The 17,033-nt window shown below is 56.5% G+C and overlaps 1 protein-coding gene across 1 annotated transcript in view; it reads right to left on the bottom strand.

Moving 5' to 3' along the window:
- pou2f2b (POU class 2 homeobox 2b) overlaps positions 1-17,033 on the bottom strand; it is a 78,779-nt gene that overhangs the window by 45,049 nt on the left and 16,697 nt on the right. Inside the window, exon 2 of the mRNA XM_059977061.1 lies at positions 16,102-16,167. Within this exon, the coding sequence (XP_059833044.1) occupies positions 16,102-16,159 (58 nt within the window). The 5' untranslated portion in view covers positions 16,160-16,167. The remainder of the gene's footprint in view (positions 1-16,101; positions 16,168-17,033) is intronic.

Genomic DNA, 17,033 nt, shown 5'->3' with positions numbered 1-17,033 from the left:
CGGCTGTACCTGTAAGCTCGGCTGTACCTGTAAGCTCCGCTGTACCTGTAAGCTCGGCTGTGCCTGTAAGATCGGCTGTGCGTGTAAGCTCAGCTGTACCTGTAAGCTGGGCTGTGCGTGTAAGCTCGGCTGTACCTGTAAGCTCGGCTGTACCTGTAAGCTCGGCTGTGCGTGTAAGCTCGGCTGTACCTGTAAGCTCGGCTGTACCTGTAAGCTCGGCTGTACCTGTAAGATCGGCTGTACCTGTAAGCTCGGCTGTGCGTGTAAGCTCGGCTGTACCTGTAAGCTCGGCTGTGCGTGTAAGCTCGGCTGTACCTGTAAGCTCGGCTGTGCCTGTAAGCTCGGCTGTGCGTGTAAGCTCGGCTGTACCTGTAAGCTCGGCTGTACCTGTAAGCTCGGCTGTGCGTGTAAGCTCGGCTGTACCTGTAAGCTCGGCTGTGCGTGTAAGCTCGGCTGTACCTGTAAGCTCGGCTGTACCTGTAAGATCGGCTGTACCTGTAAGCTCGGCTGTACCTGTAAGCTCGGCTGTGCGTGTAAGCTCGGCTGTGCGTGTAAGCTCGGCTGTACCTGTAAGCTCGGCTGTACCTGTAAGCTCAGCTGTACCTGTAAGCTCGGCTGTACCTGTAAGCTCAGCTGTACCTGTAAGCTCGGCTGTACCTGTAAGCTCGGCTGTGCGTGTAAGCTCGGCTGTACCTGTAAGCTCAGCTGTACCTGTAAGCTCAGCTGTACCTGTAAGCTCGGCTGTACCTGTAAGCTCGGCTGTGCATGTAAGCTCGGCTGTGCGTGTAAGCTCGGCTGTACCTGTAAGCTCGGCTGTACCTGTAAGATCGGCTGTGCCTGTAAGCTCGGCTGTACCTGTAAGCTCGGCTGTACGTGTAAGCTCGGCTGTGCGTGTAAGCTCGGCTGTACCTGTAAGCTCAGCTGTACCTGTAAGCTCAGCTGTACCTGTAAGCTCGGCTGTACCTGTAAGCTCGGCTGTGCGTGTAAGCTCGGCTGTACCTGTAAGCTCGGCTGTGCCTGTAAGCTCAGCTGTACCTGTAAGCTCAGCTGTACCTGTAAGATCGGCTGTGCGTGTAAGCTCGGCTGTGCGTGTAAGCTCAGCTGTACCTGTAAGCTCGGCTGTACCTGTAAGCTCGGCTGTGCCTGTAAGCTCAGCTGTACCTGTAAGCTCAGCTGTACCTGTAAGATCGGCTGTGCGTGTAAGCTCGGCTGTACCTGTAAGCTCAGCTGTACCTGTAAGCTCGGCTGTACCTGTAAGCTCGGCTGTACCTGTAAGCTCAGTTGTACCTGTAAGCTGGGCTGTACCTGTAAGCTCGGCTGTGCGTGTAAGCTCGGCTGTACCTGTAAGCTCGGCTGTGCGTGTAAGCTCGGCTGTACCTGTAAGCTCGGCTGTGCCTGTAAGCTCGGCTGTGCGTGTAAGCTCGGCTGTACCTGTAAGCTCGGCTGTGCCTGTAAGCTCGGCTGTACCTGTAAGCTCGGCTGTGCCTGTAAGCTCGGCTGTACCTGTAAGCTCGGCTGTGCCTGTAAGCTCGGCTGTACCTGTAAGCTCGGCTGTACCTGTAAGCTCGGCTGTACCTGTAAGCTCGGCTGTGCGTGTAAGCTCGGCTGTACCTGTAAGCTCAGCTGTACCTGTAAGCTCGGCTGTACCTGTAAGCTCGGCTGTACCTGTAAGATCGGCTGTACCTGTAAGCTCGGCTGTGCGTGTAAGCTCGGCTGTACCTGTAAGCGCAGCTGTACCTGTAAGATCGGCTGTGCTTGTAAGCTCGGCTGTACCTGTAAGATCGGCTGTACATGTAAGCTCGGCTGTACCTGTAAGCTGGGCTGTACCTGTAAGCTCGGCTGTACCTGTAAGCTCGGCTGTACCTGTAAGCTCGGCTGTGCGTGTAAGCTCGGCTGTACCTGTAAGCTCGGCTGTACCTGTAAGCTCGGCTGTGCGTGTAAGCTCGGCTGTGCCTGTAAGATCGGCTGTACCTGTAAGCTCGGCTGTACCTGTAAGCTCGGCTGTGCCTGTAAGATCGGCTGTGCCTGTAAGCTCGGCTGTACCTGTAAGCTCGGCTGTACCTGTAAGCTCGGCTGTGCCTGTAAGCTCAGTTGTACCTGTAAGCTCGGCTGTGCCTGTAAGCTCGGCTGTGCCTGTAAGCTCGGCTGTCCCTGTAAGCTCGGCTGTGCCTGTAAGCTCGGCTGTACCTGTAAGCTCGGCTGTGCCTGTAAGCTCGGCTGTGCGTGTAAGCTCGGCTGTGCGTGTAAGCTTGGCTGTACCTGTAAGATCGGCTGTACCTGTAAGCTCGGCTGTGCGTGTAAGCTCGGCTGTGCCTGTAAGATCGGCTGTACCTGTAAGCTCGGCTGTGCGTGTAAGCTCGGCTGTACCTGTAAGCTCGGCTGTACCTGTAAGCTCGGCTGTGCCTGTAAGCTCGGCTGTACCTGTAAGCTCGGCTGTACCTGTAAGCTCGGCTGTACCTGTAAGCTCGGCTGTGCGTGTAAGCTCGGCTGTGCGTGTAAGCTCGGCTGTACCTGTAAGCTCGGCTGTACCTGTAAGCTCGGCTGTGCGTGTAAGCTCGGCTGTACCTGTAAGCTCGGCTGTACCTGTAAGCTCGGCTGTGCCTGTAAGCTCAGCTGTACCTGTAAGCTCGGCTGTACCTGTAAGCTCGGCTGTGCGTGTAAGCTCGGCTGTACCTGTAAGCTCGGCTGTGCGTGTAAGCTCGGCTGTACCTGTAAGCTCGGCTGTACCTGTAAGCTCGGCTGTACCTGTAAGCTCGGCTGTGCGTGTAAGCTCGGCTGTACCTGTAAGCTCGGCTGTGCGTGTAAGCTCGGCTGTACCTGTAAGCTCGGCTGTACCTGTAAGCTCGGCTGTGCGTGTAAGCTCAGCTGTACCTGTAAGCTCGGCTGTACCTGTAAGCTCGGCTGTGCGTGTAAGCTCGGCTGTACCTGTAAGCTCAGCTGTACCTGTAAGCTCGGCTGTACCTGTAAGCTCGGCTGTGCGTGTAAGCTCGGCTGTACCTGTAAGCTCGGCTGTACCTGTAAGCTCGGCTGTGCGTGTAAGCTCGGCTGTACCTGTAAGCTCGGCTGTGCCTGTAAGCTCGGCTGTGCGTGTAAGCTCGGCTGTGCGTGTAAGCTCGGCTGTACCTGTAAGCTCGGCTGTGCGTGTAAGCTCGGCTGTACCTGTAAGCTCGGCTGTACCTGTAAGCTCGGCTGTGCGTGTAAGCTCGGCTGTACCTGTAAGCTCGGCTGTACCTGTAAGCTCGGCTGTGCCTGTAAGCTCGGCTGTACCTGTAAGCTGGGCTGTACCTGTAAGCTGGGCTGTACCTGTAAGATCGGCTGTGCGTGTAAGCTCGGCTGTACCTGTAAGCTCGGCTGTGCGTGTAAGCTCGGCTGTACCTGTAAGCTCGGCTGTACCTGCAAGCTCGGCTGTACCTGTAAGCTCGGCTGTGCGTGTAAGCTCGGCTGTACCTGTAAGCTCGGCTGTACCTGTAAGCTCGGCTGTGCGTGTAAGCTCGGCTGTACCTGTAAGCTCGGCTGTGCGTGTAAGCTCGGCTGTACCTGTAAGCTCGGCTGTACCTGTAAGCTCGGCTGTACCTGTAAGCTCGGCTGTGCGTGTAAGCTCGGCTGTACCTGTAAGCTCGGCTGTACCTGTAAGATCGGCTGTACCTGTAAGCTCGGCTGTGCGTGTAAGCTCGGCTGTGCGTGTAAGCTCGGCTGTGCGTGTAAGCTCGGCTGTACCTGTAAGCTCGGCTGTGCGTGTAAGATCGGCTGTGCGTGTAAGCTCGGCTGTACCTGTAAGCTCGGCTGTGCGTGTAAGCTCGGCTGTACCTGTAAGCTCGGCTGTACCTGTAAGCTCGGCTGTACCTGTAAGCTCGGCTGTGCGTGTAAGCTCGGCTGTACCTGAAAGATCGGCTGTACCTGTAAGCTCGGCTGTGCGTGTAAGCTCGGCTGTACCTGTAAGCTCGGCTGTACCTGTAAGCTCGGCTGTGCCTGTAAGCTCAGGTGTACCTGTAAGCTCGGCTGTACCTGTAAGCTCGGCTGTGCGTGTAAGCTCGGCTGTACCTGTAAGCTCGGCTGTGCGTGTAAGCTCGGCTGTGCCTGTAAGCTCGGCTGTACCTGTAAGCTCGGCTGTACCTGTAAGCTCGGCTGTACCTGTAAGCTCGGCTGTGCGTGTAAGCTCGGCTGTACCTGTAAGCTCGGCTGTACCTGTAAGCTGGGCTGTACCTGTAAGCTGGGCTGTGCGTGTAAGCTGGGCTGTGCCTGTAAGCTCGGCTGTACCTGTAAGCTCGGCTGTACCTGTAAGATCGGCTGTGCGTGTAAGCTGGGCTGTGCCTGTAAGCTGGGCTGTACCTGTAAGCTCGGCTGTACCTGTAAGCTCGGCTGTGCGTGTAAGCTCGGCTGTACCTGTAAGCTCGGCTGTACCTGTAAGCTCGGCTGTACCTGTAAGCTCGGCTGTGCGTGTAAGCTCGGCTGTACCTGTAAGCTCGGCTGTGCCTGTAAGCTCGGCTGTGCGTGTAAGCTCGGCTGTACCTGTAAGCTCGGCTGTGCGTGTAAGCTCGGCTGTACCTGTAAGCTCGGCTGTGCGTGTAAGCTCGGCTGTACCTGTAAGCTCGGCTGTACCTGTAAGCTCGGCTGTGCGTGTAAGCTCGGCTGTACCTGTAAGCTCGGCTGTACCTGTAAGCTCGGCTGTACCTGTAAGCTCGGCTGTGCGTGTAAGCTCGGCTGTACCTGTAAGCTCGGCTGTGCCTGTAAGCTCGGCTGTGCGTGTAAGCTCGGCTGTACCTGTAAGCTCGGCTGTGCGTGTAAGCTCGGCTGTACCTGTAAGCTCGGCTGTGCGTGTAAGCTCGGCTGTACCTGTAAGCTCGGCTGTACCTGTAAGCTCGGCTGTGCGTGTAAGCTCGGCTGTACCTGTAAGCTCGGCTGTACCTGTAAGCTCGGCTGTGCCTGTAAGCTCAGCTGTACCTGTAAGCTCGGCTGTACCTGTAAGCTCAGCTGTACCTGTAAGATCGGCTGTGCGTGTAAGCTCGGCTGTACCTGTAAGCTCGGCTGTGCCTGTAAGATCGGCTGTGCGTGTAAGCTCGGCTGTACCTGTAAGCTCGGCTGTGCGTGTAAGCTCGGCTGTACCTGTAAGCTCGGCTGTACCTGTAAGCTCGGCTGTACCTGTAAGCTCGGCTGTGCGTGTAAGCTCGGCTGTGCGTGTAAGCTCGGCTGTACCTGTAAGCTCGGCTGTGCGTGTAAGCTCAGCTGCACCTGTAAGCTCGGCTGTACCTGTAAGCTCGGCTGTACCTGTAAGCTCAGCTGTACCTGTAAGCTCGGCTGTACCTGTAAGCTCGGCTGTGCGTGTAAGCTCAGCTGTACCTGTAAGCTCGGCTGTACCTGTAAGCTCGGCTGTGCGTGTAAGCTCGGCTGTACCTGTAAGCTCGGCTGTGCGTGTAAGCTCGGCTGTACCTGTAAGCTCGGCTGTACCTGTAAGCTCGGCTGTGCGTGTAAGCTCGGCTGTGCGTGTAAGCTCGGCTGTGCCTGTAAGCTCGGCTGTACCTGTAAGCTCGGCTGTACCTGTAAGCTCGGCTGTGCGTGTAAGCTCGGCTGTACCTGTAAGCTCGGCTGTACCTGTAAGCTCGGCTGTGCGTGTAAGCTCGGCTGTACCTGTAAGCTCGGCTGTACCTGTAAGCTCGGCTGTGCGTGTAAGCTGGGCTGTGCGTGTAAGCTGGGCTGTGCGTGTAAGCTCGGCTGTACCTGTAAGCTCGGCTGTACCTGTAAGCTGGGCTGTACCTGTAAGCTCGGCTGTACCTGTAAGCTCGGCTGTGCCTGTAAGCTCGGCTGTACCTGTAAGCTCGGCTGTACCTGTAAGATCGGCTGTGCCTGTAAGCTCGGCTGTACGTGTAAGCTCGGCTGTACCTGTAAGCTCGGCTGTGCGTGTAAGCTCGGCTGTACCTGTAAGCTCGGCTGTACCTGTAAGCTCGGCTGTACCTGTAAGCTGGGCTGTGCGTGTAAGCTCGGCTGTGCGTGTAAGCTCGGCTGTGCGTGTAAGCTCGGCTGTGCGTGTAAGCTCGGCTGTACCTGTAAGCTCGGCTGTGCGTGTAAGCTGGGCTGTGCGTGTAAGCTCGGCTGTACCTGTAAGCTCGGCTGTACCTGTAAGCTCGGCTGTACCTGTAAGCTGGGCTGTACCTGTAAGCTCGGCTGTACCTGTAAGCTCGGCTGTGCGTGTAAGCTCGGCTGTACCTGTAAGCTCGGCTGTACCTGTAAGATCGGCTGTGCCTGTAAGCTCGGCTGTACGTGTAAGCTCGGCTGTACCTGTAAGCTCGGCTGTGCGTGTAAGCTCGGCTGTACCTGTAAGCTCGGCTGTACCTGTAAGCTCAGCTGTACCTGTAAGCTCGGCTGTACCTGTAAGCTGGGCTGTGCGTGTAAGCTCGGCTGTGCGTGTAAGCTCGGCTGTACCTGTAAGCTCGGCTGTGCGTGTAAGCTCGGCTGTACCTGTAAGCTCGGCTGTGCGTGTAAGCTGGGCTGTGCGTGTAAGCTCGGCTGTGCGTGTAAGCTCGGCTGTACCTGTAAGCTCGGCTGTGCGTGTAAGCTCGGCTGTACCTGTAAGCTGGGCTGTGCGTGTAAGCTGGGCTGTGCGTGTAAGCTCGGCTGTACCTGTAAGATCGGCTGTACCTGTAAGCTCGGCTGTGCGTGTAAGCTCGGCTGTACCTGTAAGCTCGGCTGTACCTGTAAGCTCGGCTGTGCGTGTAAGCTCGGCTGTACCTGTAAGCTCGGCTGTACCTGTAAGCTCAGCTGTGCGTGTAAGCTCGGCTGTACCTGTAAGCTCGGCTGTACCTGTAAGCTCAGCTGTGCGTGTAAGCTCGGCTGTACCTGTAAGCTCGGCTGTGCGTGTAAGCTCGGCTGTACCTGTAAGATCGGCTGTACCTGTAAGCTGGGCTGTGCGTGTAAGCTGGGCTGTGCGTGTAAGCTCGGCTGTACCTGTAAGATCGGCTGTACCTGTAAGCTCGGCTGTGCGTGTAAGCTCGGCTGTACCTGTAAGCTCGGCTGTACCTGTAAGCTCAGCTGTGCGTGTAAGCTCGGCTGTACCTGTAAGCTCGGCTGTACCTGTAAGCTCAGCTGTGCGTGTAAGCTCGGCTGTACCTGTAAGCTCGGCTGTGCGTGTAAGCTCGGCTGTACCTGTAAGCTCGGCTGTGCGTGTAAGCTCGGCTGTACCTGTAAGCTCGGCTGTGCGTGTAAGCTCGGCTGTGCGTGTAAGCTCGGCTGTACCTGTAAGCTCGGCTGTGCGTGTAAGCTCGGCTGTGCGTGTAAGCTCGGCTGTGCCTGTAAGCTCGGCTGTACCTGTAAGCTCGGCTGTACCTGTAAGCTCGGCTGTGCCTGTAAGCTCAGTTGTACCTGTAAGCTCGGCTGTGCCTGTAAGCTCGGCTGTGCCTGTAAGCTCGGCTGTCCCTGTAAGCTCGGCTGTGCCTGTAAGCTCGGCTGTACCTGTAAGCTCGGCTGTGCCTGTAAGCTCGGCTGTGCGTGTAAGCTCGGCTGTGCGTGTAAGCTCGGCTGTACCTGTAAGATCGGCTGTACCTGTAAGCTCGGCTGTGCGTGTAAGCTCGGCTGTGCCTGTAAGATCGGCTGTACCTGTAAGCTCGGCTGTGCGTGTAAGCTCGGCTGTACCTGTAAGCTCGGCTGTACCTGTAAGCTCGGCTGTGCCTGTAAGCTCGGCTGTACCTGTAAGCTCGGCTGTACCTGTAAGCTCGGCTGTACCTGTAAGCTCGGCTGTGCGTGTAAGCTCGGCTGTACCTGTAAGCTCGGCTGTACCTGTAAGCTCGGCTGTGCGTGTAAGCTCGGCTGTACCTGTAAGCTCGGCTGTACCTGTAAGCTCGGCTGTGCCTGTAAGCTCAGCTGTACCTGTAAGCTCGGCTGTACCTGTAAGCTCGGCTGTGCGTGTAAGCTCGGCTGTACCTGTAAGCTCGGCTGTGCGTGTAAGCTCGGCTGTACCTGTAAGCTCGGCTGTACCTGTAAGCTCGGCTGTACCTGTAAGCTCGGCTGTGCGTGTAAGCTCGGCTGTACCTGTAAGCTCGGCTGTGCGTGTAAGCTCGGCTGTACCTGTAAGCTCGGCTGTACCTGTAAGCTCGGCTGTGCGTGTAAGCTCAGCTGTACCTGTAAGCTCGGCTGTACCTGTAAGCTCGGCTGTGCGTGTAAGCTCGGCTGTACCTGTAAGCTCAGCTGTACCTTTAAGCTCGGCTGTACCTGTAAGCTCGGCTGTGCGTGTAAGCTCGGCTGTACCTGTAAGCTCGGCTGTACCTGTAAGCTCGGCTGTACCTGTAAGCTCGGCTGTGCGTGTAAGCTCGGCTGTACCTGTAAGCTCGGCTGTGCCTGTAAGCTCGGCTGTGCGTGTAAGCTCGGCTGTGCGTGTAAGCTCGGCTGTACCTGTAAGCTCGGCTGTGCGTGTAAGCTCGGCTGTACCTGTAAGCTCGGCTGTACCTGTAAGCTCGGCTGTGCGTGTAAGCTCGGCTGTACCTGTAAGCTCGGCTGTGCCTGTAAGCTCGGCTGTACCTGTAAGCTCGGCTGTACCTGTAAGCTGGGCTGTACCTGTAAGCTGGGCTGTACCTGTAAGATCGGCTGTGCGTGTAAGCTCAGCTGTACCTGTAAGCTCGGCTGTGCGTGTAAGCTCGGCTGTGCGTGTAAGCTCGGCTGTACCTGTAAGCTCGGCTGTGCCTGTAAGCTCGGCTGTACCTGTAAGCTCGGCTGTGCGTGTAAGCTCAGCTGTACCTGTAAGCTCGGCTGTACCTGTAAGCTCGGCTGTGCGTGTAAGCTCGGCTGTACCTGTAAGCTCGGCTGTGCGTGTAAGCTCGGCTGTACCTGTAAGCTCGGCTGTACCTGTAAGCTCGGCTGTACCTGTAAGTTCGGCTGTGCGTGTAAGCTCGGCTGTACCTGTAAGCTCGGCTGTACCTGTAAGATCGGCTGTACCTGTAAGCTCGGCTGTGCGTGTAAGCTCGGCTGTGCGTGTAAGCTCGGCTGTACCTGTAAGCTCGGCTGTGCGTGTAAGCTCGGCTGTACCTGTAAGATCGGCTGTACCTGTATGCTCGGCTGTGCGTGTAAGCTCGGCTGTACCTGTAAGCTCGGCTGTACCTGTAAGATCGGCTGTACCTGTATGCTCGGCTGTGCGTGTAAGCTCGGCTGTACCTGTAAGATCGGCTGTACCTGTATGCTCGGCTGTGCGTGTAAGCTCGGCTATACCTGTAAGCTCGGCTGTACCTGTAAGCTCAGCTGTGCGTGTAAGCTCGGCTGTACCTGTAAGCTCGGCTGTACCTGTAAGCTCGGCTGTACCTGTAAGCTCGGCTGTGCGTGTAAGATCGGCTGTGCGTGTAAGCTCGGCTGTACCTGTAAGCTCGGCTGTGCGTGTAAGCTCGGCTGTACCTGTAAGCTCGGCTGTACCTGTAAGCTCGGCTGTACCTGTAAGCTCGGCTGTGCGTGTAAGCTCGGCTGTACCTGAAAGATCGGCTGTACCTGTAAGCTCGGCTGTGCGTGTAAGCTCGGCTGTACCTGTAAGCTCGGCTGTACCTGTAAGCTCGGCTGTGCCTGTAAGCTCAGGTGTACCTGTAAGCTCGGCTGTACCTGTAAGCTCGGCTGTGCGTGTAAGCTCGGCTGTACCTGTAAGCTCGGCTGTGCGTGTAAGCTCGGCTGTGCCTGTAAGCTCGGCTGTACCTGTAAGCTCGGCTGTACCTGTAAGCTCGGCTGTGCGTGTAAGCTCGGCTGTACCTGTAAGCTCGGCTGTACCTGTAAGCTGGGCTGTACCTGTAAGCTGGGCTGTGCGTGTAAGCTGGGCTGTGCCTGTAAGCTCGGCTGTACCTGTAAGCTCGGCTGTACCTGTAAGATCGGCTGTGCGTGTAAGCTGGGCTGTGCCTGTAAGCTGGGCTGTACCTGTAAGCTCGGCTGTACCTGTAAGCTCGGCTGTGCGTGTAAGCTCGGCTGTACCTGTAAGCTCGGCTGTACCTGTAAGCTCGGCTGTGCGTGTAAGCTCGGCTGTACCTGTAAGCTCGGCTGTGCCTGTAAGCTCGGCTGTGCGTGTAAGCTCGGCTGTACCTGTAAGCTCGGCTGTGCGTGTAAGCTCGGCTGTACCTGTAAGCTCGGCTGTGCGTGTAAGCTCGGCTGTACCTGTAAGCTCGGCTGTACCTGTAAGCTCGGCTGTGCGTGTAAGCTCGGCTGTACCTGTAAGCTCGGCTGTACCTGTAAGCTCGGCTGTACCTGTAAGCTCGGCTGTGCGTGTAAGCTCGGCTGTACCTGTAAGCTCGGCTGTGCCTGTAAGCTCGGCTGTGCGTGTAAGCTCGGCTGTACCTGTAAGCTCGGCTGTGCGTGTAAGCTGGGCTGTACCTGTAAGCTCGGCTGTGCGTGTAAGCTCGGCTGTACCTGTAAGCTCGGCTGTACCTGTAAGCTCGGCTGTGCGTGTAAGCTCGGCTGTACCTGTAAGCTCGGCTGTACCTGTAAGCTCGGCTGTGCCTGTAAGCTCAGCTGTACCTGTAAGCTCGGCTGTACCTGTAAGCTCAGCTGTACCTGTAAGATCGGCTGTGCGTGTAAGCTCGGCTGTACCTGTAAGCTCGGCTGTGCCTGTAAGATCGGCTGTGCGTGTAAGCTCGGCTGTACCTGTAAGCTCGGCTGTGCGTGTAAGCTCGGCTGTACCTGTAAGCTCGGCTGTACCTGTAAGCTCGGCTGTACCTGTAAGCTCGGCTGTGCGTGTAAGCTCGGCTGTGCGTGTAAGCTCGGCTGTACCTGTAAGCTCGGCTGCACCTGTAAGCTCAGCTGCACCTGTAAGCTCGGCTGTACCTGTAAGCTCGGCTGTACCTGTAAGCTCAGCTGTACCTGTAAGCTCGGCTGTACCTGTAAGCTCGGCTGTGCGTGTAAGCTCAGCTGTACCTGTAAGCTCGGCTGTACCTGTAAGCTCGGCTGTGCGTGTAAGCTCGGCTGTACCTGTAAGCTCGGCTGTGCGTGTAAGCTCGGCTGTACCTGTAAGCTCGGCTGTACCTGTAAGCTCGGCTGTGCGTGTAAGCTCGGCTGTGCGTGTAAGCTCGGCTGTGCCTGTAAGCTCGGCTGTACCTGTAAGCTCGGCTGTACCTGTAAGCTCGGCTGTGCGTGTAAGCTCGGCTGTACCTGTAAGCTCGGCTGTACCTGTAAGCTCGGCTGTGCGTGTAAGCTCGGCTGTACCTGTAAGCTCGGCTGTACCTGTAAGCTGGGCTGTGCGTGTAAGCTGGGCTGTGCGTGTAAGCTGGGCTGTGCGTGTAAGCTCGGCTGTACCTGTAAGCTGGGCTGTACCTGTAAGCTGGGCTGTACCTGTAAGCTCGGCTGTACCTGTAAGCTGGGCTGTACCTGTAAGCTGGGCTGTGCGTGTAAGCTCGGCTGTGCGTGTAAGCTCGGCTGTGCGTGTAAGCTCGGCTGTGCGTGTAAGCTCGGCTGTACCTGTAAGCTGGGCTGTGCGTGTAAGCTGGGCTGTGCGTGTAAGCTCGGCTGTACCTGTAAGCTCGGCTGTACCTGTAAGCTGGGCTGTACCTGTAAGCTGGGCTGTACCTGTAAGCTCGGCTGTACCTGTAAGCTCGGCTGTGCGTGTAAGCTCGGCTGTACCTGTAAGCTCGGCTGTACCTGTAAGCTCGGCTGTGCCTGTAAGCTCGGCTGTACGTGTAAGCTCGGCTGTACCTGTAAGCTCGGCTGTGCGTGTAAGCTCGGCTGTACCTGTAAGCTCGGCTGTACCTGTAAGCTCAGCTGTACCTGTAAGCTGGGCTGTACCTGTAAGCTGGGCTGTGCGTGTAAGCTCGGCTGTGCGTGTAAGCTCGGCTGTACCTGTAAGCTCGGCTGTGCGTGTAAGCTCGGCTGTACCTGTAAGCTGGGCTGTGCGTGTAAGCTGGGCTGTGCGTGTAAGCTCGGCTGTGCGTGTAAGCTCGGCTGTACCTGTAAGCTCGGCTGTGCGTGTAAGCTCGGCTGTACCTGTAAGCTGGGCTGTGCGTGTAAGCTGGGCTGTGCGTGTAAGCTCGGCTGTACCTGTAAGATCGGCTGTACCTGTAAGCTCGGCTGTGCGTGTAAGCTCGGCTGTAACTGTAAGCTCGGCTGTACCTGTAAGCTCGGCTGTGCGTGTAAGCTCGGCTGTACCTGTAAGCTCGGCTGTACCTGTAAGCTCAGCTGTGCGTGTAAGCTCGGCTGTACCTGTAAGCTCGGCTGTACCTGTAAGCTCAGCTGTGCGTGTAAGCTCGGCTGTACCTGTAAGCTCGGCTGTGCGTGTAAGCTCGGCTGTACCTGTAAGATCGGCTGTACCTGTAAGCTGGGCTGTGCGTGTAAGCTGGGCTGTGCGTGTAAGCTCGGCTGTACCTGTAAGATCGGCTGTACCTGTAAGCTCGGCTGTGCGTGTAAGCTCGGCTGTACCTGTAAGCTCGGCTGTACCTGTAAGCTCAGCTGTGCGTGTAAGCTCGGCTGTACCTGTAAGCTCGGCTGTACCTGTAAGCTCAGCTGTGCGTGTAAGCTCGGCTGTACCTGTAAGCTCGGCTGTGCGTGTAAGCTCGGCTGTACCTGTAAGCTCGGCTGTGCGTGTAAGCTCGGCTGTACCTGTAAGCTCGGCTGTGCGTGTAAGCTCGGCTGTGCGTGTAAGCTCGGCTGTACCTGTAAGCTCGGCTGTGCGTGTAAGCTCGGCTGTGCGTGTAAGCTCGGCTGTGCCTGTAAGCTCGGCTGTACCTGTAAGCTGGGCTGTACCTGTAAGCTGGGCTGTACCTGTAAGCTGGGCTGTGCGTGTAAGCTCGGCTGTACCTGTAAGCTCGGCTGTACCTGTAAGCTCGGCTGTGCGTGTAAGCTCGGCTGTACCTGTAAGCTCGGCTGTACCTGTAAGCTCGGCTGTGCTTGTAAGCTCGGCTGTGCCTGTAAGCTCGGCTGTGCCTGTAAGCTCGGCTGTGCCTGTAAGATCGGCTGTGCCTGTAAGCTCGGCTGTACCTGTAAGCTCGGCTGTACCTGTAAGCTCGGCTGTACCTGTAAGCTCGGCTGTACCTGTAAGCTCGGCTGTGCGTGTAAGCTCGGCTGTACCTGTAAGCTCGGCTGTGCGTGTAAGCTCGGCTGTGCGTGTAAGCTCGGCTGTGCGTGTAAGCTCGGCTGTACCTGTAAGCTCGGCTGTGCCTGTAAGCTCGGCTGTGCGTGTAAGCTCGGCTGTGCCTGTAAGCTCGGCTGTGCGTGTAAGCTCGGCTGTACCTGTAAGCTGGGCTGTACCTGTAAGCTGGGCTGTGCCTGTAAGCTCGGCTGTGCGTGTAAGCTCGGCTGTACCTGTAAGCTCAGCTGTACCTGTAAGCTCGGCTGTGCGTGTAAGCTCGGCTGTGCGTGTAAGCTCGGCTGTGCGTGTAAGCTCGGCTGTACCTGTAAGCTCAGCTGTGCGTGTAAGCTCGGCTGTACCTGTAAGCTCGGCTGTGCGTGTAAGCTCGGCTGTACCTGTAAGCTCGGCTGTACCTGTAAGCTCGGCTGTACCTGTAAGCTCGGCTGTGCGTGTAAGCTCGGCTGTACCTGTAAGCTCGGCTGTACCTGTAAGCTCGGCTGTGCGTGTAAGCTCGGCTGTGCGTGTAAGCTCGGCTGTACCTGTAAGCTCGGCTGTACCTGTAAGCTCAGCTGTGCATGTAAGCTGGGCTGTACCTGTAAGCTGGGCTGTACCTGTAAGCTCGGCTGTGCGTGTAAGCTCGGCTGTGCCTGTAAGCTCGGCTGTACCTGTAAGCTGGGCTGTACCTGTAAGCTGGGCTGTACCTGTAAGCTCGGCTGTGCGTGTAAGCTCGGCTGTGCGTGTAAGCTCGGCTGTACCTGTAAGCTCGGCTGTGCGTGTAAGCTCGGCTGTACCTGTAAGCTCGGCTGTACCTGTAAGCTCGGCTGTACCTGTAAGCTCGGCTGTGCGTGTAAGCTCGGCTGTGCGTGTAAGCTCGGCTGTGCGTGTAAGCTCGGCTGTACCTGTAAGCTCGGCTGTACCTGTAAGCTCAGCTGTGCGTGTAAGCTCGGCTGTGCGTGTAAGCTCGGCTGTACCTGTAAGCTCGGCTGTACCTGTAAGCTCGGCTGTACCTGTAAGCTCGGCTGTGCGTGTAAGCTCGGCTGTGCCTGTAAGCTCGGCTGTACCTGTAAGCTCGGCTGTACCTGTAAGCTCAGGTGTACCTGTAAGCTCGGCTGTACCTGTAAGCTCGGCTGTGCGTGTAAGCTCGGCTGTGCGTGTAAGTTCAGCTGTACCTGTAAGCTCGGTTGTGCCTGTAAGCTCGGCTGTGCCTGTAAGCTCGGCTGTGCGTGTAAGCTCGGCTGTACCTGTAAGCTCGGCTGTACCTGTAAGCTCGGCTGTACCTGTAAGCTCGGCTGTGCGTGTAAGCTCGGCTGTACCTGTAAGCTCGGCTGTACCTGTAAGCTCGGCTGTGCGTGTCAGCTCGGCTGTACCTGTAAGCTCGGCTGTACCTGTAAGCTCGGCTGTACCTGTAAGCTCGGCTGTGCGTGTAAGCTCGGCTGTACCTGTAAGCTCGGCTGTGCGTGTAAGCTCGGCTGTACCTGTAAGCTCGGCTGTACCTGTAAGCTCGGCTGTGCGTGTAAGCTCGGCTGTACCTGTAAGCTCGGCTGTACCTGTAAGCTCGGCTGTACCTGTAAGCTCGGCTGTGCGTGTAAGCTGGGCTGTGCCTGTAAGCTCGGCTGTACCTGTAAGCTCGGCTGTACCTGTAAGCTCGGCTGTGCGTGTAAGCTCGGCTGTGCCTGTAAGATCGGCTGTGCCTGTAAGCTCGGCTGTACCTGTAAGCTCGGCTGTGCGTGTAAGCTCGGCTGTACCTGTAAGCTCGGCTGTACCTGTAAGCTCGGCTGTACCTGTAAGCTCGGCTGTGCGTGTAAGCTCGGCTGTACCTGTAAGCTCGGCTGTACCTGTAAGCTCAGCTGTGCCTGTAAGCTCGGCTGTACCTGTAAGCTCGGCTGTGCGTGTAAGCTCGGCTGTACCTGTAAGCTCGGCTGTGCCTGTAAGCTCGGCTGTACCTGTAAGCTCGGCTGTACCTGTAAGCTCGGCTGTGCCTGTAAGCTCGGCTGTGCCTGTAAGCTCGGCTGTGCGTGTAAGCTCGGCTGTACCTGTAAGCTCGGCTGTACGTGTAAGCTCGGCTGTACCTGTAAGCTCGGCTGTACCTGTAAGATCGGCTGTACCTGTAAGCTGGGCTGTACCTGTAAGCTCGGCTGTGCCTGTAAGCTCGGCTGTACCTGTAAGCTCGGCTGTGCCTGTAAGCTCGGCTGTGCCTGTAAGCTCGGCTGTACCTGTAAGCTCGGCTGTACCTGTAAGCTGGGCTGTACCTGTAAGATCGGCTGTACCTGTAAGCTGGGCTGTACCTGTAAGCTCGGCTGTGCCTGTAAGCTCGGCTGTAGCTGTAAGCTCGGCTGTGCCTGTAAGCTCGGCTGTACCTGTAAGATCGGCTGTACCTGTAAGCTCGGCTGTGCCTGTAAGCTCGGCTGTACCTGTAAGCTCGGCTGTGCCTGTAAGCTCGGCTGTACCTGTAAGCTCGGCTGTGCGTGTAAGCTCGGCTGTACCTGTAAGCTCGGCTGTACATGTAAGCTCGGCTGTACCTGTAAGCTCGGCTGTGCGTGTAAGCTCGGCTGTACCTGTAAGCTCGGCTGTACCTGTAAGCTCGGCTGTACCTGTAAGCTCGGCTGTGCGTGTAAGCTGGGCTGTACCTGTAAGCTGGGCTGTACCTGTAAGCTGGGCTGTGCGTGTAAGCTCGGCTGTGCGTGTAAGCTCGGCTGTGCCTGTAAGCTCGGCTGTGCGTGTAAGCTCGGCTGTGCCTGTAAGCTCGGCTGTGCGTGTAAGCTCGGCTGTACCTGTAAGCTCGGCTGTGCCTGTAAGCTCGGCTGTGCGTGTAAGCTCGGCTGTGCCTGTAAGCTCGGCTGTGCGTGTAAGCTCGGCTGTACCTGTAAGCTCGGCTGTACCTGTAAGCTCGGCTGTACCTGTAAGCTCGGCTGTGCCTGTAAGCTCGGCTGTGCGTGTAAGCTCGGCTGTACCTGTAAGCTCGGCTGTACCTGTAAGCTCGGCTGTACCTGTAAGCTCGGCTGTGCCTGTAAGCTCGGCTGTGCGTGTAAGCTCGGCTGTACCTGTAAGCTCGGCTGTGCCTGTAAGCTCGGCTGTGCGTGTAAGCTCGGCTGTACCTGTAAGCTCCAGCTGGGACTCCAATCCGGCACTCTCACATTCTGTCTCTTTGTTCATTCTTATTTCTGCAGGGAGATGACAAACATTAACTTCAGACATAGGCTGTCCCTGGGTTACCAGTGCTTGACATTTCACACTGACACTGCTCCCCTCATAGCATCACATTGAAAAGTCCAACATTTGTACAAACACGATCATCCCACTAACGGCAGAACTAGCTTCCTCTCTCTTTACTTTCGGTTAATGTTTCTTATGAGTTTTCTTGACTTATTGCAATATTGTGGAGGTATAGTTTCAATACGCAGTGAGTTTTGTGTATTTTTTAACTTATGGACATGAGTAAAAATAGAACTGTCCTTCCCTGGGTAGTTAGGGGTGACATAACGAGACAGAGGGAAAGAGTGACTGACAGTGAGAGAGAGGGTGAGGGAGAAAAGGAGAGAAAGAGAGAGCGAGAGGGAGGAAAGATTGCGAAATAGAGATATAGGAAAGAGATAATGAGTCAGAGATATTAAGATACAGATGGACAAAAGAGATAACCGGGAGAAGTAGTGATAGTGAGAGAGAGTGGGAGATAGAGATATAGAGAGGCAATGAGAGAGAGAGAGAGAGAGAGAGTGAGATGGAAAGATAGATAGAGAAAAGAAAATCAAGGGGAAAGACAGAGAAAAAGAGGAAAAGATAGAGAAAAGAAAACAAAAGAGAGATAAAGCAGCGGGGGGGAATGAGCGTCAGAGGTGAGGGATGGCGAGAAATGGAACACAGCATGGGGAGGGAATGAGAGAGCAGAGCAGAGACAGAGGAGGAAAGGAAGGGGAGACATTGAGACTGGTGAGCTGGTGGGACAAGAGGGAGAGGAGACAGCGGGAGACTGAGTGGAGAGGCTAGTCACTCCTGTGTACCTTGACCACAGGAGGGAGGCCTGCAGATC

This window comes from Hypanus sabinus, chromosome 1 (assembly GCF_030144855.1).
Source record: "Hypanus sabinus isolate sHypSab1 chromosome 1, sHypSab1.hap1, whole genome shotgun sequence".
In the NCBI taxonomy this organism is placed as follows: domain Eukaryota; kingdom Metazoa; phylum Chordata; class Chondrichthyes; order Myliobatiformes; family Dasyatidae; genus Hypanus; species Hypanus sabinus.
The sequence above is the reverse complement of the archived record's forward strand: the minus strand, read 5'-3'. Positions and strand labels throughout refer to the sequence as shown.